Raw genomic sequence first — 24,138 nt, 5'->3', positions numbered from 1 at the left:
AGAATCTATTATAGATGGAGAGAAGAGCGGCCAAACAGAGTGGGGAGGAATGTACTGACAGAGGAAATGAAATTACTTTCCTCTGCTTTTGAAATGGGTGGATAGAAGTAGCCAAAATCTTCAGTGTGGGAGATTCCCTATGATTATACCATGTGGAAGGTGGCTGCAAGATAATACTGTTTTCTTTGCTTATGAATGATTCCTTTATTTTTGTACAGGAGCAAAGTAAAATTGGGAGCAGAATTTTGCTACCAGAAGTCCTGGCAACACTGCCTAAGCTACTATGCTTCCCACGGAGTTAAAACAGTAGAAGTTTTAATTCCCAATGAAAATTAATGAGGCATAGCAGGTGCTTTTGAAAATTTTATCCATATGGGAAAAAAAAATTAATCTTGTATTTCCTAGGAATGAATTAAACTCAAACTTTTTAGGACTGGGATGGGTTTTGTTTGTTTTCTCTGAATCAGAGAGTGAGAAAGCCATCTTCAGATTTTTCTGCATGTGATTCACTTCTGAAATAAAGTGGGGAATCAGACTATCATCTTTTTAATGATAAATGCCACTGGAATCATCAAGTATTTCTTAGCAATCTGCACCATTTTTTAGGAGGGTAGAAAGATGAAAGAGGTTGATCAACTAATTAAAACCACATAAAGTCACGGAAGCAAGACACAAATGTTGCTCTTGCAATTGGGCTGCAATCTCTGTCTCTACTCCTCCCCTTCCCAGCAGAGCTAAAACTAGAGCACTTGGCTTGTACCACTCCTGCCTAGGGCTCTGTGTTGGCATATGCATATGTTTAGGAGGATCTAGTGGTTTAAGCTTGTATTTGGCCTCCATCCAGATACAAGTAAAAATTCTCGAGAAGATCACTGCATGAGATTATTGCAGGGAACATAATTTCTGAGAAACTGCAATTTCTCACTCCCTTGAAGTCCTTGTCCTTTCCACTGTAGGCTCTGGCAGGTTTTTCCCAAGGGGAGGAGTTTTGTCTTTCTCACCTGCAGGGCTCCTGCCTCTTCAGTTCCTTCACTGATGACAGATGCAGAGCTCATTCTCCTTTTTTCCCACACCCACCCCAGCTTTCCCCCCTCTTAGTGTTTTCACTCCTGACTGTCCTTTCTGTTTCTGAGATGCCCTCCTGCAGACTGCTGTCATTTTGGGGAAAATACCCTGCTCTTCCTTGCACATGTTTCCTCTGAAATCTCTCCATCACTCAGCCATTGAGTTTACCCTGGTACCTCATGTTACCCAGATGTCTTATTTGCTGAAAATGCCCTGAAAGCTCTCCTTTGAACATTTTTTTTTACCATTCAGGTACATTTTGAAGCCAGAATTCTGTCTTCTCACCCCAGAAATGGAGTAGAGATGAGTGAAAAGTGCAGATTCCCAGGCACAAGTCCACTGCCTCTGCGGGGAGGATGGGAGTGCCCTGAGCTGCATTTTGGGTGTTGTGGGGAGGATGTTAAGAACAAGTGGGAGCACACTGAGCTTCTGTCTGAGCAGCAGAGCTCCAAGCTTTGGAAGGAGCCTCCTTGACCTGTTGCTGGTGCCTCCTGGCTTGTCAGCTGTGCTGGGCAGAGCTGTGGTGAGGTTCCACCTGCCCACAACGCCATGGTGGTTTCCTGTTCCACCCTTTCAAAATATGACCCATGGAGTTCTCATCACCCTTAGTCTGCACACCTGATGCTCTGAGAGGCTGCCTAGAACAGAGGCTATGCATTGTTAAAGGAATAAAGTAGGGATTTATTTAAAGGCCTTCACAGGATACACCTTGGGCAGTACAAGAGCCTGGCCAGGCTACACCCAAGGTGGATGATGGGTCATAAGTTTGCACATTTTTAGAAATTTTACATATTGGGGTTAATTGTCCAATTACAGCTTCAGGTTATAAAGTCCTATCCTCCCAGTTTGCTCCAATTACAGCTTCAGGTTAAGAAGTCCCATCCTCCCAGTTTGCTCTCCTCATTTTCCTGTTTATGCTTTTTGGGCCTGAAGCTGTTATAGTGCCCTTAGTTCTCAGGCTGAAAAAGGATTGTGTTGTCTGACTAAACTGTGAGAACTTGCTAAGACTCTAGTGAAGCTCAGAGTTATGTACTAATGCAGTACAGAATCTGGAAGATATGAAAGTTAAAACTTAAGGCACCACACCGTGTCCCTCCATGGCATTGGACATCCATTTTTGAGTACTTTGCTGGAGAGAGATTAGATCACTCAGGAGTTCTGTCTTCAGCACACATTTGACTGCCTTGACTTGGGGTCTGGAATCACTGCCTTCAAACCATCACTGTAAAAGAACAGAGGATTTGCCAGTTGCCCCAGCACCTCAGTCAAAAATCTGAAACCTTAAATTGTTTAATCTGGTATTCCTAGCTTCATAATGATTGAAAACGGAAAAAAAAAAAAAAAAACCAAACAAACTTATAGTTCTATTTTTTCCCTTCTAAATGTTAGAAAAAAGTTTCTGTTTTTGCCAGAGATTTTGTAGGCTAACTTTCAGGGCAGAATACTGGGGTTTGAGTAGGGGATTCTAATGGAAAAGCTGAGCAACAAATTCACACAAGGTTCTTCTTAATTATAGAAGCCAAAAGCTCTTCCAGATGTCTGTCAGCCCTGCAAGCTAGATGCTGCCATCACTGGTTTTAATAAAAGCTCATATTCAGCAAACTTTATTACTGATTTACTGTACGCTGCTTAAGCCAGAAAATGTTTTTTCTCTATAAAGAAAACAAAGACCTGATATTTTCATCAGTTGCACTCAGAATGTCATTTACTGTGTTAAATACCAGCCCTGTTCCATTATTTGACTGTTTTCTGTAGCTTGCCATCATTAAAACTGGAATTTCAGAAACTCTTGTCAAGAAGTCCATAGGCAAGAGATGCACATGAATAAATCAGTAAATGGTGCGTGCAAAAGAGGCAAAGCCACTAACAGCACTCATACGTGACATGCACAACCAGACAGGCAGTTCTGTGAAAAGTTACCTGTTTGTACATGCAACTAATACAGACTAAACTGAGATCTGAAAAAAACAGGAAAATGTGATGTGATTTGGTGAATACAAAAGTGAACAGAACAAAACCAGTAGAAAAACCATCAGGCAGAGAGTAGCTAATGAAATCTCTGAACAATGGTGTAATTAAAGTGCATTAATCACTATAAAATATCGTTTCCCTTTAAACATCTGCTCCTGTTCACTTGGCAACAGCCTGGGCAGTGTCATGAATGATGGGGCTTTGGATTATGCTGAAGGGCATGTGTTATCTGAGAAACAAGGTGGAACAGCCCCAGCTTGACAGGATCTGGGGCAGCAGATCCCTCAGTTCAGGGATAGCACTAAGGAAGTGAGGGGAAAAGAAATGAGATGGTGCTCAGAGTGGAAAGGAAAAGCTTGTATAAAATGGAACCTCACCTTCTCAGCCATGCAGATGAAATTTAATTGGGTGCTAGTGGATTTGAGTAAACTAATTCCTTAAATCCTTGGGGAACAAAGCCCCTGCCTACGCTGCTGCTTTTCAGAGAGCCTTAGGAGCCATTGCTCGTACCTTGTTCCACCCCACTGAGAAGCACTACAGAATTCTTCCCGAGCCCTTTCTCCGTGGCAGCCTGGCTGTGGCAGCAAGAGAGTGCTGGCTTTTCTGGAGAAAAAGCTCTGGCACAAGCTCAGTGTGCAGAAGAAGGGTTGTGACCATCCCTTACTGCCCCGCAGTCTGTGCTTCGGTTCCAGATGGAGCAGAAGTTCTGCAGTGCTGAGTGAAGCCTCTTGTGAGCTGTGTTCTAAGTTGAGTCTTGGGTTGCTGTTTCATCTCTGCCACTGGGCTGCGTCCCTTGGGTAGGATTTTTTACACCTGGGGACTTTTTTTTGTATCTGTGCACACATCTGCCTCCTTGTTGCATTTCCACGCTGTTGGCAGCATGGGCACTGCTGTGGGTACAGTTGGTGGCCCTGTGCTTCTGCATTTTCAGTTTGTCTGCATCTAAGGCAGGGAGGGACAGCCAGTTGTGCTCCTCTTACAAGGACACACCTGAAGGTGGAACTCTTTGAGATCCACTAGCAATAAAGATGCAGGAGCAAGGCTGATTTTTCATGCTGCTCCTGTTTCCTTAGCAAATCTGTGGCAGGTGGCACTTGGGGACAAAGGGATGGCACAAGCCTTGGATCCAGAGCATTTCTACCACACTGGTCATTCATGAGGTCTCCTTCATGGCACATACTTGGGAAGCCTTTGGAATTGAGGCTGTGCTGGTGATGAGATACCCACATGGATTCCCAAGGCAGGCAGACAGATCCCACCTGGAGAGAGGAGGACTGGGGTTGTGGACACTGTACATGGTTATGCCTCTTCACGCCTGTTTTTGGTAGTTCTGTGAATTCACAGAGGGTTAATGTGTTTTTTTTTTTTTTTTTGTCTGGGCAGCTGTCAGGTGAGAAAGTGAAAATGGATTTAGTTTTGGTTTTGCTGTTTAGTTACAGGTGAAGTGATCTAGTTTGTGCTTGTTCTTAACAATACTTGCCCTCCCTCACAGGGACTTACAGGCTTTATAAAAAGGATTGGGGAGGTTCAGATAAAAAGTACGTGGTTTTCTGTTTCTCAAAGCTGGTAAAGCCATACAGGGGTATTTAAACAGAAAACCAAAACAAAACTCTTGGCTTCTCACAGAAGCACATAGATTGGTATTGCAGAAGCCTGAGGATTTCAGCTTTATGTTCTACGCTCTTTAACTTTGGGATGTTTTTTGAGATGTTTGGGGTGGTGTGCTGTGGATTGTTACCAGCCAGGTGCTGCCTGCTTAGTCCAGCTCAGGGAGGTGCCAGCCTGGGAGCTGGGATATGCCAGCTGCCTTGGCAGGCACATTCAGTGATGAGAGAAGGGAAGCCTGACCAAGCTGCAGCCAGGATCCACTCACCACCAATTCCCTCTCTCCCACCAGCTCTTGCTCAGACCCTGCTCTGTCCAAGAGCAGAGTTATGCTTTCCCCTAACAGCCCTAATTCCACCCACTGACTTCCAGGGAACTGAACTAAGGTTGTGCTCTGTGTGGCCACGGAAAGCAAAGAGTGACACAAAATCTTTGAGTTCTCTGTTCTGGGCTTGAACCAAAACCTGCAAGTTTAGTCTTGGAAAATACAAATAGCTTTCCATTGCACTGTATGTATTTAAGAAGAAATAAAGACAATTAAGTGAGAAATTTAGCTCCAGGTTCTCCTTGCCCAGTGGGTTCTTCAGTTCTAGACACAGGCATTGCTTGCACAGGGAACAAGGGGAGAACATGATGGGAGTGAAGGTTTCAAGGAAACCTGCTTTGCTTAAAAGGAGTTGTGCAGGTATCAAATGTACCAGACCTTATTGTACTCACCCCATTGTCTTCACCAAAACTTGCAAACATAGGTGTGTAAATCTGTGCACTTAATGACGTATTTTGTACCCATCCAAAATATCCAACACTTCCAAGGGAAGCAAACAGCTGAAAAGGTCTGCAGGTAGGCACATTAACTGAAAATGTGTGCACGGGGATAGACCTATTGATTTGATTCATAAGGTCTGAAATAATGGTTTAGTCCTTGTTTCTGGACTGTTTAGCTAATGCAGAGGTAGTAAGCTTTCATGGTGGTGTAGGTCGTGTGCACACGTGAATTCTGTTTTTCTTCAGAGATGTAAGTCCTAGATGTTGTTCATTTGAAGTTTTTGGTTCCATCAGGGAAGGTTGCTCATGTGAAAGGGACTGTCCTTGTATCACTGCCACCTAATGGTCAGGACATTGTAGTGGGGTGCCTGGTTTTGGTGTCCCCTGGAAAACTGATCCTGTCCCCAGTACTAACTTTATTACCTTGTAAGACTCGGTAATGATCTTAACTGCCCTCAGCTTCATTTTCAGCCTGTTTCAGTCTGTTCTGCAGCCTCAGTGGACACTGGTGTGTTAATTCTTGCTTTGATGGCATATGAGAGATCTGGAATTTAGTTTTTGTATGGCAAAATCCAGGAAGAAAGGGAACTCATTAATCAGATGGGTGTAATCTCCAAGGAAGCAAGTACTGCATTTTAATTCAGCATTTCCCTTTGATGAAAACTTTAGTGAATGTTATTATGTGGAATTTATATGAAGCCTGGGTTTAGGTAATCAGCTTTAATATTTATACTCTTAGGGAAAAAAAAAAATTGAATCATTAGTAAGCATGCATAATTAATGAATAAACTGTATTTTTCCTTTGTTTTCCTTCAGGTATAAGGAAATGCTAGATCTAGTGATATCACCCAGTCTGACTGTAAATAGAGAGTGCCCTGACAGACTGAAGCTTAACCTTTCTCACATTTATGCCACGGCTCCAGATGACATAGAAGGTAGGCTGCTCTTCTGCTTGCTGTTTGCTACTTTAACATAAAATCTGTGAACATATGTTACCAAAGGGAGCTGGTTACTGCAAGGCCTCTGCTTCTGGCAATTAGTTCTACAGTGTAATGAGCAACTGAGATTTTTGAGGTTTTTTTTTTCTGTATACTCACCAGTTGTGGTTGAATCCTTTAGTTCCACACTGGCTTGAATGCAAATGGAATAGAAATAATTCATATGTAATTATGTGTCTGTGTATAGTTGGTGCCTGCATTTACACACGTGCATGTGTAGATTTTTATTCCACTGGAAGAACTACAGGTGTAAACTGTATTTTGCGTGGACCTGGTAGTTTTTGCTGGAGCCCCAGTGGTGATGTGAACGTGAGCCCTGGGCTTTGGTGGCTGTGCTGCTGCTGCTGTTAAGGTGGGGTCTGTGGGGGCTCCCAGGCCCAGAAATGTATTGAGCAGCCTGAAAACCTCCTGCCAAAGCAGCTCTGTGCCAGTTTGCATCGCTCGGAGACCGCTGCTGCCATCCCAAATGGGCAGAGCTGGCCTCTGCTCTGGAGTTTCACATTTGGCAGGTACCCGGGACAAATTCTTTCAGTGGTTGAGGCTCTGATGGAAATTTATCTGCTCTCCTCCTTCACCCCCCTACCCCATCATAGTGTTCAAGTGAAGGAAACAGAAGAATGTTAAATCTGCTAAAAAAATTATTGGCAAGTGATGCAGCTGAACTAGTTCTTGCTAGTACAATCCCAGCTATTGTTTGCTGCGGTCAGGATCTGTCAGCCTTCCTGTTAGAGGGGAGGTAGGAAAAGGCACTGGCTATTATGTTTTAGTAGTATGTTTAACCCTTCATTTATAGGCTCTTAGAAGGCCAGGGGATGTTTTGTTTGCATGTTTGCTCAGGCATTAGGAATTGCATGGTTAAATCACTCCCATCGAGACTGCCTATTTACAAGAGCAGTAGAAGGAATAACAGCCTAAAGGAAACATCCTTTTAAATGTTCCTGTTTGCAGAAAAGATTAGAGCTAGAAATGATTTTTAGGTCCATCATTTTGTAAAAGTCTTGGTGCAGGAACTGTTTTTTGTTATGTGGTATAAATAAGAGCCAACACAGGAGCTACTGTTGGACACCACTTCGCAAGTGACAGCTCACGTTGATTTGTTTCTTATAGAAATATTATGGTGTTTTTTCTACATAATGATCTCCTGTGCTACCAAGATTGTGCTCTTTCCCTTGAAAATACTTGTGGTTAATTTGAAGAACAGGAAAATACTTGTGTGTTTAACAATTCTCAGAATGACAGAGCTCTTCATGTAATAAATGCACACAAATTTATGCTCTGTATTACACATAAAGTCTTACATTTAGCAAGTCTAGTCATAGTATTACTCATTTAGAAGTCCACGTAGCTGTCTGGCCTGTTGTTTTCATGGGTACTTGTCATGAGATGTGCAGTTATATCAATATAATTTTCAATATAATTGAAATATTATGTATATAATGTATAATTTGCACATTTTGCCTGTAGCACCAACTTTGCCTTTTCTTGTCAGTGACAGTAGCATACTGCATATTCATACACAGTAAATTCCTGCTTGGCATTCTTGGCAAACTTATCTACTCTGTACCAAAATCAAAAATTTGAAGCTGTGGTGTTTTTCAAAGAGAAAAGAAATGAGGCTTGTGCTCAAACTGTTCTGCTGGTTTTTTGATGTAAAAACCATTAAGAATTACATAAATGAATTGTACAATGTCTATTTCTTCAGTGCAGTTCTGCTTGGTAATGAGGGACAGACAGGAATGGTGTAGTTCTTGTTTTTCACAGTCTGAAAATCTAATTTTGTGTACTGTTGTCTTTCAGGTAAGTCAAAGCAAATTTTTCATAGTGAGTTTGAAGGTGACTCAGGTAAGCCCAGTTTTGGATTTAAACTCAGTCTTTTTTTCTGTGGATGCATAAGTGAATAGATACATGTGTATAATATTATCCTTTGTCAATAATATGTGCATTTTTATAACACTGTCCTTTGTCAGTATTTTAAACTAAACCTCTCTGCCTGCTTCTGGGGAAATAGGTTACTGTACCACATTTTATGGGTACAGAAAGCAAGGTAGAGTTGCAGGTTGGTTTTACTTTTCTAAGGTGTGGGAGGATTGCAGGGGTTTGAAGAAAGAGTCTTTCTGGTTTTGTTTCTGTCAGTGATTAAGGTGATCCTGTTAGTGGTTAGGCATGTAGAGCCTTCACCATTAATTATATAAATTAACATTCTAAAAAAAGAATGAGACCTGGTAATTAATATTTTTAGTAAGAACTCCTGATGATGCAATTTTTATTGAAATTTAGTCTAAAAAGTTAGCAGATGAAATGGCAGTGTTTTTAAAATACTTCGGTGTAATCTCCGTGTTATAGCATAAAATGATCAAGCCATGTAAAATGTTGCGAAAAAGAGTTGTGTGTGAAAGAACAAGTTCAAGAGAGCTCTAAATCAGGACAAACAAACATTTCAGATGTGAGCTCATTGGATCTTTTTGGTCATTCTGTCCATGTTTACAGCACAAGTTAACCAGAACCATAGGACTGTTCGCATGCATTTAGACTTCATATGTACTTGTATATTTAATTAAATGAAAAATGGTTTAAATGTTTGATTTGCCAGCTGACCAATGTCTGAACAAAGGAAGTTGTGCTGGTTTGGTCACTGAAGGTGGGTGGAGAAGCCATGTACATGGTGGTATTTTGGTGTGACATTTTCAGTACAAGTTGCAGGTTTTAATTTAGCTTGTTTGGTTGGTTGGTTTTGTTTTTTTAGTTTTTAATTTGGTAAATATAAATTTATCTCTGAATAAAGCTGGTGGCACATTTTGCTTTGGTAGTGTTACAGCACACAATTGGTTTGGTTCATTAGAAGGCATCTTGCACATATAACTTGTATGATAGCTTTTCTACTGATGTAATTTTTTGATTGCTGTAGGTTCAATAAGGTATGCTATAGTTAACTCAAAAAAATTCAAATTGAGAAGATTTATTATGTTGTATTTTTAATATTTATTATTTTTTGATATATTTTAGTGGACATTAAAGAAAGTGAGTCATAGTCTAAGAGAGTACCAAAAAAAGCAAAAGATCAAAATGTACAGTGAGCTTAAATCACTTTAGCAATCATAGTATTGGCTTATATATCCTTTACCATATGAGTCATTGCTTCACGACTGATATCAGTCCCAGGAGAAGAAACTGGTAGTTCAATCAACTGGTATCACCCTCGATTAAAAACTAAATCTGTGTATGTTGCTATGCAGAGAATATCTTTCTTACCTACCTCAGTTTGGGAATATTAACTAAAAAATAAAAAGTCTTTTGATTCCGTATAATTTTCTCAGACCAGCAGTGGTAAAAACAATTGTATCAGCTTGGCCACAGAACAGAACACAATGAAAATCTAAGACCCTTTAATTCTGTTTTCCAGGCAGCAGCAAAGCAGCACCGCAGTGTCCTCTCCATCTGTACACCACAAAGTGAGTTCTGGTGCCAAGTGCTGTAATTTAAAATCCCTGTTTTGCTGAACAGCCATTTTGTGCAGACTTCTGTCACCTTAAAAAACATCTGCCCTAAGCCCATCCACCTGTTCCCACACACGTCTCTGGCACAGGGAAGTAGCTGGATCTTAATCTTCTTGGATATGGAGTGAAATAAGGTTTGAGATACTGTGAACTGTGTTTTTGTACCCCTGGGTATCCAAATCTTATCAGTTTGAATATTGTTGTGTTTATGAGTGACCACAGAGGGGATGTGTCAAAATGTCTGAGGTTTCCCCATCTCACTCACTTGCTCGGCAAACTCAAAATGAAACATGAAAAATCAGTGTTGATTTTATTTTATTTTTTTAACTTGCATGTAGTTTGCACTGTCTTAAAGGCACCATACATTTAGGTGGCTTAATCTGATAGTTCACAAAACAAACTTCTTCAGTCCACTCAGTTCCAAGTTCCCAACATATTCAGAGTCCTGTGTTGAATGTTATTTTAGCAAGATGTCTAGAACTGTTCTGCTTGTGCTCTAGAAGATCATGTGCTGTAACTATTGCCTTAAACCCTTCTGTTTTCTTGTTCTGAATAGGCATTATCCCCATATAGTGACAGTCCCGTCCTTCCCCACGATGGCAGCCTATGGACAGGCTCAGTACAGCACGGGAATCCAGCAGGCTGCTGCCTACACTGCCTATCCCCCCCCGGGGCAGCCCTACGGAATCCCCTCCTACAGTGAGTACCCCAGAGTCCTGTGAGCATCGTCGTCCTGCTGCTGGCAAAATTGATTGGGAGTCTTTAAGTTTTAGACCGAAGTGTCATTTGTGTCTCAGCAACGTTGTCGTCTTCGGCTTAGAGGAAAGTCTGACTTTAAAAGTGTTGGGTTTCCTTTGAACTATATCAGCTTTAAACCTATCAGCTCGTCATATCATGGGCTATGTTTTGGCAAACTAGGTAAGCTTGGAGCCAGTCAGTAGTAGACTATGAGAAATTCAGGTTCAGTAGGATGTGCCACTTAAGAGTAATAGCTTGTGAGTGTTCCCATGATTCACTGTCAAGCCAAAGTACAGTAAATACAATATTTATGAAAACTGCACTTTGCCATCCTTGATTCTTCTTAAGGTTTTAGGAAGCTACTTTGGTTAAGAAGCGTAAGGTTTCATAACACAAGCCACTTTGAGAAAATTTCTGTGTATATTACTACAGAAGAACCAAAATTCAGAGCAGAATAAGGCATGGGTGAGTTCTTACAGAGTACCTTGGTTTTGGAAGACAGTTTGTGTTTAAATGGGCACTTACTGGCTGTATGTGCAGTCAACATTTCTTACCCCAGTCAGCTTTGTTCCCTGCTTTTCTGCACAGCCTTGCCAACAGCTGTGGGGAGACAGTGCTGGGCAGGAGCAGCTGGGGGATTCGCACAGGGAGCTAATTAAACAGCACTCCTGTCAGAGGAATGCCTGCTAAACCAAGCCTTAAGTGTGCTCAAGCTCTGCATGGGGATACTGAGCTCTTGAGGAAGCTGAAATTCCTTTTCACTCATAAAGGCCAAAGAGATGCTGCTCTTGTTTAGGTACAGCTCTTTAACAGAAAACTTTGAGCTTCCTGCTTCTGGCTAATCCCATGAGGGCTGTCTTGCACCACTGAAATGGTTTCATAGTTTTGTTTCCACTTCTGTTTTCTTTTGTGCTCCTTAACACCTTCGTTTACTTGGCAAATACAGTATCTCTTCCCAACGAGAAGTTTTTTATACAGACAAAGCTTTTACTGAAGGGAAATATAGTGCAGCACTCTGGAAGGCTGGGGTAGTGGCCTTGGCAGAGCCAAAGCTCTACCAGGATGATGAGAGGAATGTTTTGAGACCCTTTCCTGGAGCTGTTTGTGTTTTCATCAGCTGGCTGACTTCCAAGGAAAACTCTGAACAGTTGTCCTGTTAGAGCAGGTGAAAGCAGAGCCATTTGCTACTGCCTAGAGGCTTTAGGGCATACATGTGTCAGGCCCATATGCTGCTTATAAATCCTGTGGGTGACCTCTTAGCATCCTTGAGCAGTGATTTCCCTCCCCCAGCCTGTACACCCTCTCTAAGATACTCAGCTCAGCATATGAAAAACTCCACCTGGCTGACAACCAAGAACAATGAAGCAGTATTGTTTTTAGGCACAAAAAATAAAACTCAGCCAGTTCCTAGACAAAACAGAACATTATGTGGAAATTAATTTGGTGCTAAGGTATTTTGCTGTCTGACAACAATTTTTAGGCTTCCAAAGAGGCCCATTTGCTGAAGATTAATTGTAACTGGGGTGGGCAGGTTGAATGCTGGTCTGTGGAGTGCTGATGAAATAGAAAAGCATGGGGTGTTGGGAAGAGGGGCTTCTCTGCACATGCTTCTCTTCCCCAGCAGTGATGAAGCCCCACGCTTGCACCAGCACTTGTCCCCTCACTGTCCAAATAAACTTCCTGCCTTTCACAGTCATCTTGTTATGAGCTTGTGCTCAAGCTGCATCGTAGTTCTTCTCACCGAAAGCTATAATAAGTGATTTTTAGTAGAGAAAACATTATCTGGGAGAGCTTATTCAAAATCTGAGCAAGCACAGACTTGCTGCTTCTTGTTAAGCCAGAAATGAGCATGTTTGGGGTAAGGCACCTGAATTCAACTTGTCTACAAGTTTGTATACAAGTGTTAAAAGATGACAACAGCATGGACAGTGTGTAAACCCAATGCCCAAACGTCAGCAGGGTCTTTGTTTAATCCCAGGACACAGGGAGTGTCCAATGGCCATCGTTTGTTGTGCAAATAGGATGCAAACGACAGGTCTTGCCCAAAGGGTTCATAATATCTTGCACCTTTGGCTGTTTATTTTAATAATACAGCTGTACAATCTCAGCAGCATCTCAGAATAAAATATCAACTCCTTTCATTACCAGCAAGGGTTTCATCTTGCAATGTTTAATTCAACTACTGCCGTTCCCTCTGTAAATTGTCAGTTTAATTGTCTGGTTTTAGAAATGAAAAGATTTCTGTGGCTTCAGGGCTTACCTATTGTTCCTGAACTGTATGTTATATCCACCTGAGTAGATGATAACCCTCCTGTAGGACTTGCCAATAAATGTTTTGATACCAAAGCTGAAAATACAATGCAAGTAGAAAATAACTCTTTTGAGAACAGAAATCTTGAGGTTATTTTGCTGAAGGTCCTGTTCCATCATCAATCATTGCTTCCATCTGATAACTCTTCAGGAACTTTATGTGTCAGTGACTTTCTTCAATTCCATAATAAAACTATATGTTTAAAAGTTGTTTTTGAAAACAATATTATTCATGATTGTTTACCCACGTTAGCAAAAGTAGATTTGGTTGTGGATACAGGATGTAGCTGACTCAAATAAATTAATAAATCACAAAGAAATTTGTGAGAATTTATTTGGCTCTTAAGAGACCTGTTTGGGTAAGGCAAATTATTAAACACACATGCGCATATATAGATATCTACATATATCTATATAGATATAGATATAGATATAGATATAGATATAGATATAGATATAGATATAGATATAGATATAGATATAGATATAGATATAGATAGATAGATGTTGCTGTTGAGTGAGAAATGACACAGACTTTCCAGAAGGTTGGTTTGCATAGCATCTCACTTTACTTCAAAATTTTCTCTTTTATACACTGTTCCAATACAGACAGACTAGATTTGTCAATTAATCAATACATTTCACCTGATTGGCTAATTAACAAAATGCTTTTCTTATAAACAATCTTTGAGGAAAACAGGAAAACAGAGAGTAGGAAAACAACACCTGCAGCTTGTTTATAATAATAAGGAACTCCCCAAAGTCTCACTAGTTGATTCTGGGAAAACTTACCTAGTTTTCTCACTGTCTGACCAGGCTGCCACATCCACATATATATATCTAATATATATGTGTGTATGTGTGTGTGTATATATATACATATCTATATTAATATAGATATGTATATATATGTGTGTATATATATATACTTATCTATATCAATATAGATATGTATATATATATGTGTGTGTATATATATACATATCTATATAGATATAGATATATAGATAGATATATATATGTGGATGTGACATACGTGTGTGACATATTGCTTATAATACTAAGTTATCATTGTTTATCTTCAACTCCCCAAAGTCTCATAAGTCAATTCTGGGAAAACTTACTTAGTTTTCTCACTCTCTGACAAGGCTGCCACATCCACATATATATATCTAATATATATGTGTGTATGTGTATATATATACATATCTATATCAATATAGATATGTATATATATGTGTGTGTATATAAATACATATCTATATCAATATAGATATATAGATATAGATATATAGATAGATATATATATGTGGATGTGACATATGTGTGTGAAAGAAAGTGTAAAGCAAAAAGAGAGTTTGTTAGGTTAAAATCCAGCTGAAGAATCGTTAATTCCTACAGTTGCTTTTTGTACCCCTGTGTGTGAGAAGGCCTCACGCTCTGCTCTTGGCTCCCCACAGGCATTAAGACAGAGGACAGCCTGAGCCACTCTCCAGGCCAGAGTGGCTTTCTCAGCTACGGCTCCGGCTTCAGCGCGCCCGCGGCGGGGCAGGCGCCCTACACCTACCAGATGCACGGTGAGTGATCAGGGCTGGCAGGCTCCCCTGGGCCACTCACAGCCCCGTGCTGGACCACTTCTCCTCCTGCCAGCGCTGTGGAAACCTTGTAGGTGCAGGCAGCCAGCACAGGGGAGGAGGTAAGTCTCTGCTTGATCTGTTTTGCTCATCAAGGCGTTGATTTCTGGCTGAGGGACTGGATTTAACAGGGTTATGTCCTAGCAGAATTTCACCTGTGATCAATATAAGCTTTGTCTTTCTGCAGAAACTGTGTTTTCTTTTCCTTGATTAGTTCTGTGACTGCATACCTGGGATTGTTGTGTTGGTGTGAGTTCCTGCTTCCTGATGGAAGCAAAACAAAGGTGGTTTTACACTTCATGCAGACAGTCCTGTCAGTATTATGCTTCTTTCTGCCTTATGCTGACCTGAACAAACTGCTCTATGCTTAAACTGCTGCATAATCTCCCTACTAGTATTTTTTAACAGCCTGATACTTTGATGCTAAGAAAAATGAGAGCGACTCTGCTTGAGGAGAGACGAATGCACACAAGGATAAAGCTCTGCATTGGCTTTGTCCATCCCTCTGAGATTTTCCAAGGGTTGGAAAACCAAAGGGTAATTGCATGACTTTCCCAAACTCTTACAGAAGCTGTTGAAAGGGAGAGAGATCACTTTGCATTTTGATATTGTTGAGGGTTTTATGTAGAAGGCCCTTTTGTGACATTGTACTTAGCTGTTCCCCTTACAAAACCATCTTTTAATTCTCTTAATTCTTCTCAATCCTGAAAGTGAAAGGTGGACATACACATCCACTTTTATTTTAAGTCTGAGACCAACTACAATCCTAAACAGTTATGAAAACAGAGAAAACAAGGTAAAATCTATTATTCCAGATATTATCTAAGAAAGGTAAAGACTAAGAGTTGACCCTTGGCTGAGATTTCACCTGCTAGTTTTTTTAGAGCATATTGTGTCTGACACTTAAGGTGGTTTTGGGGGCTTGAATATTTCATAGTACATGCTGAAGACACCTGTGTTGGATTTGGCAACCAAATAAAAGAAAAAAAAAAGGAAGCATGTGGGTTTGGGGTTTTTGATCAATTGGACTCCTACAGGTTTCACCTGTCCTACTTCCACATGTGCTCTTTTGAGAAGTCAGACTCTTGAGTTTATTAGTACTGAGGTTTTTAAGGTGTCTCCCTTGTCAAGAGGTTTAGACAAGTAAATTTTGTGCATCAGCACTTGAAAATTACACTTGCAAGCAGCAGTGGCACAACCATGAGTTGTACCAAGACAGGCTGAGGAGAGCTGTGTGAGTGAGCATGAACATGCCCTAGGGCCATGCTGTGCTATTAGGTAAAATCACTTCTTTTCAGATATTTATTCCAGGAAGATAATTTCAGCTGGCTCAGTAAGCCTTTAGTGCAAAAGAAAACAGTTTCTGCAAGTGGCAGGTGCTTTCTCCAAGGCACAGGGAGCAGGAGTAAATGTGTCTTCCTGTAAACAAATATTTCCACCCTTCCTCTACTTGCTTGTGAGAGGAGCAGTCTGAAGCTCCCTGACTGGATGGTTTATTTACCTTGCTGAGTGCTAGTGAAAGGTTTGAGTGAGGAGCCAGGAGCCTTCCTGTGCTGAGTGCTGCTGAGGAATGTGGGCTCAGGGCTTTCCCACGCCTCTGCACTTGGGGGTGGGGAGGTGATCGCTGCCTGTGCCACCCAGCTCCAGCCCACTGGGACTTTGCTGGTGATGGGCTAAACCAGCTGAAAAGAGCAAACTTTTATAGACATATTTTCATTTAAAAGACAGGGGGGCTTTTAAAGTCAAGATTTTAACTCCCAGTTCAAGGACAAAATGTTTTTTGCATCATGTGGGATGAGAGATCGTGAAGAGGGTAATGGTCTGGGCCTCAGCAAGAAAAGGCACCTCCAGCTGCTGCTGTTTTCTATTATAAAGTGCAAGGAAAATATTTCTTTTTTAAGCCATTCTCTGCAAGTATTGTAGTGTTAATAGCTCAGGTACATAAGTAAAATCAGTTTGTATTGTTTGCCTCCACTGAGGACCAGCTCCCAGAGCTGGGATCTCATCTGTAGGTGAGGGTGGGTGGTCAGATTGTTCAGCCCTTGTGATTTCTCCTCACTGTCCCCTCAGATATGAGTTACAGCAGCAAACAAATGCCCATTGTAAGTGTTACACCACTCACCGAGGAATAGACAACCTCTTGGGTGACAAATTTTTGTCTCACGGGGCTCTAGGACAAATGCTGTCCTTCAGTAAGTGCCAGCGTGGTTGGTGCTGGTTTGTTCCCTCTGTGTTTGCTTGGCAGCAGCAGTGGCAGGCTGGGATGCCTGCGAGGCTGTGAGCAGTAAATGGGACCTCTGCAGCCACATTCTGCTCCCTGCTCAGGTCTGTTTGTTTGCAGTACAGACACAGGTGATGCAGGTGTAAAGGGGCAGCAGTCAGCTTTTCATCCTGATCTCCGGCTGTCAGTTGTGTTCTGGTTCTTGAGTGAGAACAGGATCCACTAAAGAGCAAGAATGAAGATTTAACATCCTTTTGGTCAATAAGTAGTAAAGAAAAAGCGCTGGTTTACAGCTAGCCAGAAGGAGAAATCTATTTTCATGCTTCCCTAGCATGGAACAAAATTGATTGTGGAAGAGATTGTTAGCCAAATAGCTAATGCAACTTGTCACACATATATACAAATATAGAAGATGAGATTAGCAAGTTCCATAGCTCATAAAAATGTCACAAAACCATATTGAAAAGGTACTGTGGATTGAAATAAAGATTTTAATTGCCAAGTAACAGTGGATATTATCTGGCTTCAAGTAACATTCAGACTGAAATTTGGTATTCACATATTTGCTCTAAAGGAGTGACTTTTTTTTTCCTCTTTTCTTTTTCTTTTTAACCTGTGCTGTGTACAGGGTTGTTCCATGTCATTATTGCATTTAGAAAATTATTTGTTTTGTAATGAAGAGGTCTGAAATATGCATGTGGACAGTCTGGGGATGGCACTCACTTTTAGAGTCATGAATCTGGAGAGGAGGTAACATCTTGCATTAGATTTTTGCCTTTAAAGTGGTAAGTTTGTCATGCTGGGAAAGAAATATTTCTTCAAGGTCCATTTCATTTCTTATCAATCCTCATGTACATGTTCAATTACAGCACCAAATCACCAAACATTCTGGGCTTGATGTTAGAAATATATTTTTGCTTTTTTTACACACTTTTCTAAGTTTATATTTTCTGACAATTTAGCCGTTCAGCGATTTGCTCAGACTTCTGGTAAAATTATTATTCACTGATAGAAATTGAACATGAGACACAAAGATTATATTCCACTTCTGCCCCCAAAACCTTACTGTCTTAACTGACAGCTGAGGAAACTGCTTGTTGCTGAGGGTGAGGGAGAAATCTTTGGAATATAAGAAACTTAGCATTTAGTGAGCTATGTAAAATACAAAGAGAAAATCGTGCCAGCACATTAGCTAGCCCAGAAACCCATCAGCTCTGCAGAGAGTGCCATAACAGCCAGCTTATAGAGCATTTCCTGTGGTTGCAAGAGCATGTGCTACCCCTTGATTGCACATTGGGCCATCTCTTCTCAGCTTGTCATTAATTCCTAGACAATGCTTTGCTCTTCAGTTATAATTGCTGAAATGACAGCTGGCATGAAACTATGAAGTTGCACAACAGTTAAAACTGTGGCCAAAGACCACTGTGGATGCTGTTGTTGGGCAGGAAAAGATTTGACTGCTTTTTTGGGGTTTTTTAATATCCAAATCTATCTACCCACAAAATACTTTTTACATTACAAAGGAAAAATCAGTTATGTAACTGGGATAACTTTCCTTTGCCAAGGAATTGCAGAACATAGTTGAGCTTGGGACAGACATAAATTTGGGACCAAAGACCTATGCAGTGAAATTCTTTGCTACTGCTGAATATTTGTTTTCTTTGCAGAGCCCTTCTGATGAGCTGTGAAGTAGTGAATGAATATAAATTAGCATTTCTTTTGTGCAACACTGATTTAAAATGGATTTATTATATATATATTGCTTATGTTTGTGGAATGAATTGGGTATGAATTGTTATCCTGGCCTGAGAACAAGTAAAATCTGAATAATTAATGAATTAAAATGTTTTCTTATGCTGAAAACATTTTTGACCCTTGTTGATATCTGGATAATCTAGACAAATTTTTTTCCAAGAAATGCCAGAATTTCTTGCAATTATGTGCCAATTTGTCTGTTAAAAATTCAATACAAGGTCATAAATACCAATTTGGTGTGAGTAGTTACCTCTGCCTGCATGAATTTCGCAGTCCATGTTTAGTTTTAAACGTGATTCTTGAAGTACTTGGTGATGAAAATAGCGATGAAATTTCAATGTACACCTGAGAAATGTGGATCGCACTTTGGCATCCAGATCATGGAATCCATGTGAAGTCCCAAAAATAAAGGAAAGTGAGAGCATGTTCTCAGCAAACTGTCACTCAGATGCCCTAGATTGATAAAATTAAAACCCCAGTAGAAAAGGAGCAGCCTCTTTCAAAAGCTTCTGCTCCACAGCTGGTTTGCATTAATTGCAGTCTCCGAGCGTGGCAGTAAAGTTGTGCTCCACTCCGTGGTGGGTTCAGCAGGGAGAGGCCTCTCTTCAGGAGGGGTCAGACCTCACTTTTTGCAGTGTAAATACAAGGTTCCTCAGAATAACAGCACAGTCTCCCTTTCAAAGATTTTTAAACACCAGGGGCTGACTGTGCTCCATTTACTTTGTTTTAAAACGAGCTGACTTCCAGGAGAGGGGAGTCCGTGGGAGAGGCAAAGGTGTTGACAGTGATGCACTGTAGGCTGCAAGGATCTGTGCTACTGCTACCCAAGGGGAAAGCTCTGCTCTGCCTCTTGCCATTTAATGGAAATTAAATATTAACTGGTACAGTCAAAACAGGAATCTTCTCTGAGGCAGAGCTTTTATTTTGGAGGTGTCTTGTGTCTCCTTGAGGGTTTTGTGTGACTTTGTCATCAGGCTTGCAGAGGTGGCAGTGCAGCTGTGACAGTCATGAATCAGAGAGAAGCAGTAAGGTAGGGGCAGTAGTAAAGGCAAATACAGAGAAAAGATTGTGTGGTGAGAAAGGGGGAGTCTACAGAGAAGAGAGAAGTGACATTTCCCTAACATGCTGCTTGACTGTCTTGGGAGCATTGGTGGAAGTCAGATAGAAATCTCAAAATGTGGATTAATGAGCAAAATCAACACAGAAAACAGAGGTGTTTGGATGTCACAGATACTTCTTTTTGTGGATTTTGTTTTCTTTGCTTCTGTAGGATATAAAAAACTCCAAAAATATAGGATGGTAGCACCTTGGGAAATCATAAACTTGGCCTTGATTATTCAGCTTAGAGTGCAATTGGCAAGGAATATGCTAAAATGTTATGGAAGCTTCACTGAATAATTGATTCAGTATACCTAGTGATTTTGAAAATGTCTAGAAGGCAATAAAGAGCTAGTGTAAAATTACATATAAAAATCTGTATCAAGAAACTTCATACCTGCATAGTCAAGCATTTGAAAGTTAGGAAACATCAGATTCATGATGCTGTGCAGTACTGGTACTGCTTTTGTTGTATCTCATCTCCAAGCACTGTGTGAGGTAATGCTGTGGTGGAAAAAACAGAATGCAGCCATTGGATGAGACACAGGGATGATGTTTGTGGGCAAGTTCAGCCTGACCCTGCTTGTGTCAGCACAGGCTGTGCAGCTCAGGAGTTTCTGAACTGCTCTGCAGGCAGTGGATAACACTCTTGCATGGGCCTTTTTATATGTAATTTGGATGACTTTTGTTTATATTGGCAGGGTTTAAACACTGATATTTCTTCACTGTGACCTCTGGAACTGTGAGAATACCTGTACTCCCTGAAGAGGAGCCCGTTGAGTTATCACAGATAAAAAAGAGGAGGATGAAAATTTGACTTAGAAAGTTTGTAACTGACAGATTTATTGATGCTGACAAGTCATTACCAGGACAAAGATCACTCTACTGTTGTCAAGTTTCTTACATCCCTCTCTGTTGTGGCTTTTCTCCTGGAGCCCCTGCAGTACTGAAGCAGTGTGTGGAGGCTGGAAAAGCCTCAAGACCAATGCCTGGATCTAGAGTACTCAGCTGAGACTTACAAGGATCCTAATAATAGGTGAAAGAGTGGAGATGTGCTAACCAGCTCCCTCTTTCCTAGTGGTATTTGGAGATTTACTTTGCTCAAAAGGAGGAGAATTGCTAAATAACAGCTGTGCTGACAGGGCAAGGTTTTATCCCCAATGGCATGACAGCACATGTGACAAGGCTACTTAGATTTGAATGCTTACCTGAGAACTGGAGGTTCATGGCCACTAATTAGCATAGGAGGTGGCAAATACAGATTTCCTTTATCATGATTTGTTATCCATCAGTGAAGGATTGTGTCCAGGATGAAACTGGGGGACTCTATTCTTTGGTGTCTATGGAGTCACCCAAATAAAGTCAGTTTTGCTGGTATTGCATAGAAACAGTCTACATCCTTGCTGTAAAGATGTTCTCTTTTTGGCCCAAAACATTTCCTTGTGATTTCTTTTTGAAGACAGACCAGTGTGATTTCCTTCTATATCTGTGGCATTGTTAGATAGAAGTGGTAAAAAACACTTTCTCAGACTACAGTAAAATCTAACAGCTTTCCCATGGTTCAAATCCTGAGAGTAACTGTAAACCATCCCAGCACTTTCAACAGCACTGTTGATCTGGATTGAGCTATACAGATGACCAAGCTCAAAAGGATGGTAAAAGCCAGGCTCTTAAAGCTGCTTTGGTCATCACTTATTAAAGCTCTTTGAAGCTCTGTGGGTTGAGTACTCCCAGGAGCAGGGGAAGAGCTTCCACTCAGAAAAGCTGAAGTGTGAAATGTGAAATGTGCTTTATCTCACCACTCAGAGTGTCCTCAAACACCTGGTCAGGCTGACAGGACTGCATGGGATTGTGGTGGGAGACAAATGGAATTATTTAGAATGGGTTTTGTATCTGGGAGTGTCATCTGTAGGAGGTGTTCTTATGCTTTTGGGAGCAATGTCCTTTACCAGACACTGCTGATGTTGAGTGGTGTAATATTGTAGAGTAATACTTTTCATCCAGGTTAATGCAGTGTGCTCTTCCCTGCACTGAGCCTTTCCAGACAGAAATACAAAACTTTTTGGGGAAGGTTTCATTACATCTAATGGCAAACAGTTGAGCAGTCTGCTGCAAAGTACATATGGGTTGAGTTTTTCTTCTCCTTTAACAGGTCAGATAGTCTTGAAATGCCTCCACAGCTGACAACCATGCAAGGTTTTATGAGTCTTCTTGCCCAGTAAATGCAGGCAGATGTTGTAGGATTTAGAACCTTACAAGGCACAAGAGTATAGCTGGTGGGAGGTAATTTTGATGAGTGCTTGACCTCTCACTAAAAGTGTAGCAGCTTGGAGAAGGCAGTATTTACTGCAGGAAACATTAGCTTGTCAGAGAGCTAAAGCACTGCAAAGAACCTCTCTGAATGACCATGGAAGTCTTCAGGCAGATGTTGTTCATAGCACAGAGTAAAGCACACTGTGCAGGGAGCAGGGCTGGGACCTTGCACCACTTTTCTGCAGTGCTTCCTGCAGGAAAACAGCCTGGTGATGTCAGAGTGCACAGACCATTGTATGCAGGCTTGTAAAATACCATGCAATTCAGCTGACCCCTGCAGGCATTGATTTTATTACTCCTAAAGGTCCTAAATCCTTTGAGAGAACTCTCTGTGGAACCATTGTGCATTTCATCTATGAGTTAGAGGAAATGCTTAGGTCTGAGCTTCCTCATTCTGTTTTTTTGGGAATTAAATCATGACCCAAACATACTCAGAAATGGCCATGGTAGCCACCCTCAATGTTGCATCTTTTCAGTGCTCCTGGGCACACAGTTGCTGCTGGCTGCCCAGAGAGCTGTGGTAAACACTGAAACTGTCCAGCTGTGTTGAACCTGGCCATCTCCTCCTCTGGCTGCTGGGTATTTCACTGAATGTTGGAAGTGCAAACCATCTATTCTTCTAAATAGAGGAGCTTATTCTCTTTTGAGCAATACAGGAGGCTTGGAGAACACCTCCCTGTTGTCAGGGCCCCTCTGACCTGTGAAAGACAAGGACACAAACCTGATTTTCAAAGCTTGCTGTGGTTTTGATCTGAGCTACACCACAGACCCATCCCGTTTTCATAATCGCCACTCCCTAACGCCAGGATTCCTGTATCATACTGTGCATTCATAAGCTGAAGAAAGAGTTATTAATATTCTTTTTTTTTAGCAATGCCAGAGCTTAGTTCTGAATACACTGAAAATAACCATGAATATTCCTTTCTTTTCTTTACTTGCTCTTACCTGGCAAGGAGGAGAATGCAGCCTATACTGCAGTGACTGAAAGACAGATGTAGAGGGTGAGAAGCTGGTATGAAAGTTTTTGCAGGCCAGATCACGCACCATTGAAATTATCATTGACCATGGCATAGGCTTTTTGGGAATGCTCGAATTAAAACGTGAATGAAGGGAAAATAGCAAATGAAATCCATCTGTTTGAGAGCAGGAGTAGAACATTAATCAGCTCACAAAGAGTTTTTCTGTACATGTTGCCCTTGGACACTCACATAGAGAAGGGCCACATCTACTTATCAAGGGGAAATCATGGCACTGGCTCTGCCTGGCATGTGGACGCCTTTCATGCGGTGTCTTTCCATGAGAGTGTGTTTGTGATAGAAATACTTCACAGGAACACTTACTGTACCACACATCTGAAGAGCTGTTCCACTTCAGAGTTCAGATTGTTTTATTATGAGCTAAATGTTCTTTAAGCTACCTGTGAATGAGGGCATTGTGACATTTAGCAACTGGCTTGATTGAACACAGATGTGAGCCATATTCCATATGGAGAAGATCCAAAGGGGGAGATCCTAGTCTTGTTTCTGATTTGCAGGGAGTTTGGATGCAATTACTAGGCATTGAGCTACCCAGATAGATGGAAACAAATCTCTTGCTCCCACCTCTGCAATATTGCAGATGTAAAACCAGCTTCAGTTTGAGAGTGTCTGTTGTCTTCTGAGGTCCATGGAAAAAAGCCAATATATGTGAAAGCAAAAGTCCTGTAGAAATAGGCAGAAATGAGAGGTGGCCAGGCATCCATATACATTGCTTACCAAGGGGCTTCCTAGAAGTGCCCCTTTCCACACAGCACGACTTTCAAACTTCATTCCAGTCTTTCTCTGAGTATTACGAGAAGTGCTATTACCTGGGAAAGTGTTTGAGGAGAAAAATGGTTACATGGGAAATAGAGCTAATTTGCAGTATCTGTTGGTAATTTTCCAGTTTCTTGAGTGTAAAATTTACTGATGCAAGACTGAAACTGCACCTGGCAGAATTCATTTTGTTGTGGAAGTGTTTACCAACAAAATTTTTCTACCAGCGACTTACTGAGGAAAAGCAAACATTTGGGGCTGGTTCTGGTATGTGTTCTGAACTGCTGAACTCTACAAGGCTGCTCACAGAAATTGTGACCTGCAGGCCTCATTCTCTGTTTGTGGAGAGAGAGGGTTTATCTCTGTCTCCATTGCCTG

General features: G+C 41.2%; 1 protein-coding gene across 2 annotated transcripts in view; it reads left to right on the top strand.

The window, feature by feature from the left end:
• EYA2 (EYA transcriptional coactivator and phosphatase 2) overlaps positions 1–24,138 on the top strand; it is an 88,745-nt gene that overhangs the window by 31,474 nt on the left and 33,133 nt on the right. For both annotated transcript variants that reach the window (XM_077787015.1, XM_077787014.1), the window contains exons 2-5: positions 6,223–6,341; positions 9,805–9,853; positions 10,455–10,597; positions 14,407–14,523. In XM_077787015.1, coding sequence (XP_077643141.1) covers positions 6,223–6,341; positions 9,805–9,853; positions 10,455–10,597; positions 14,407–14,523 — 428 coding nt within the window. The remainder of the gene's footprint in view (positions 1–6,222; positions 6,342–9,804; positions 9,854–10,454; positions 10,598–14,406; positions 14,524–24,138) is intronic.

This window comes from Lonchura striata, chromosome 17, assembly GCF_046129695.1.
Source record: "Lonchura striata isolate bLonStr1 chromosome 17, bLonStr1.mat, whole genome shotgun sequence".
Lineage (NCBI taxonomy): Eukaryota > Metazoa > Chordata > Aves > Passeriformes > Estrildidae > Lonchura > Lonchura striata.
Note: the sequence above shows the minus strand (reverse complement) of the source record. Positions and strands in the feature narration are given on the sequence as shown.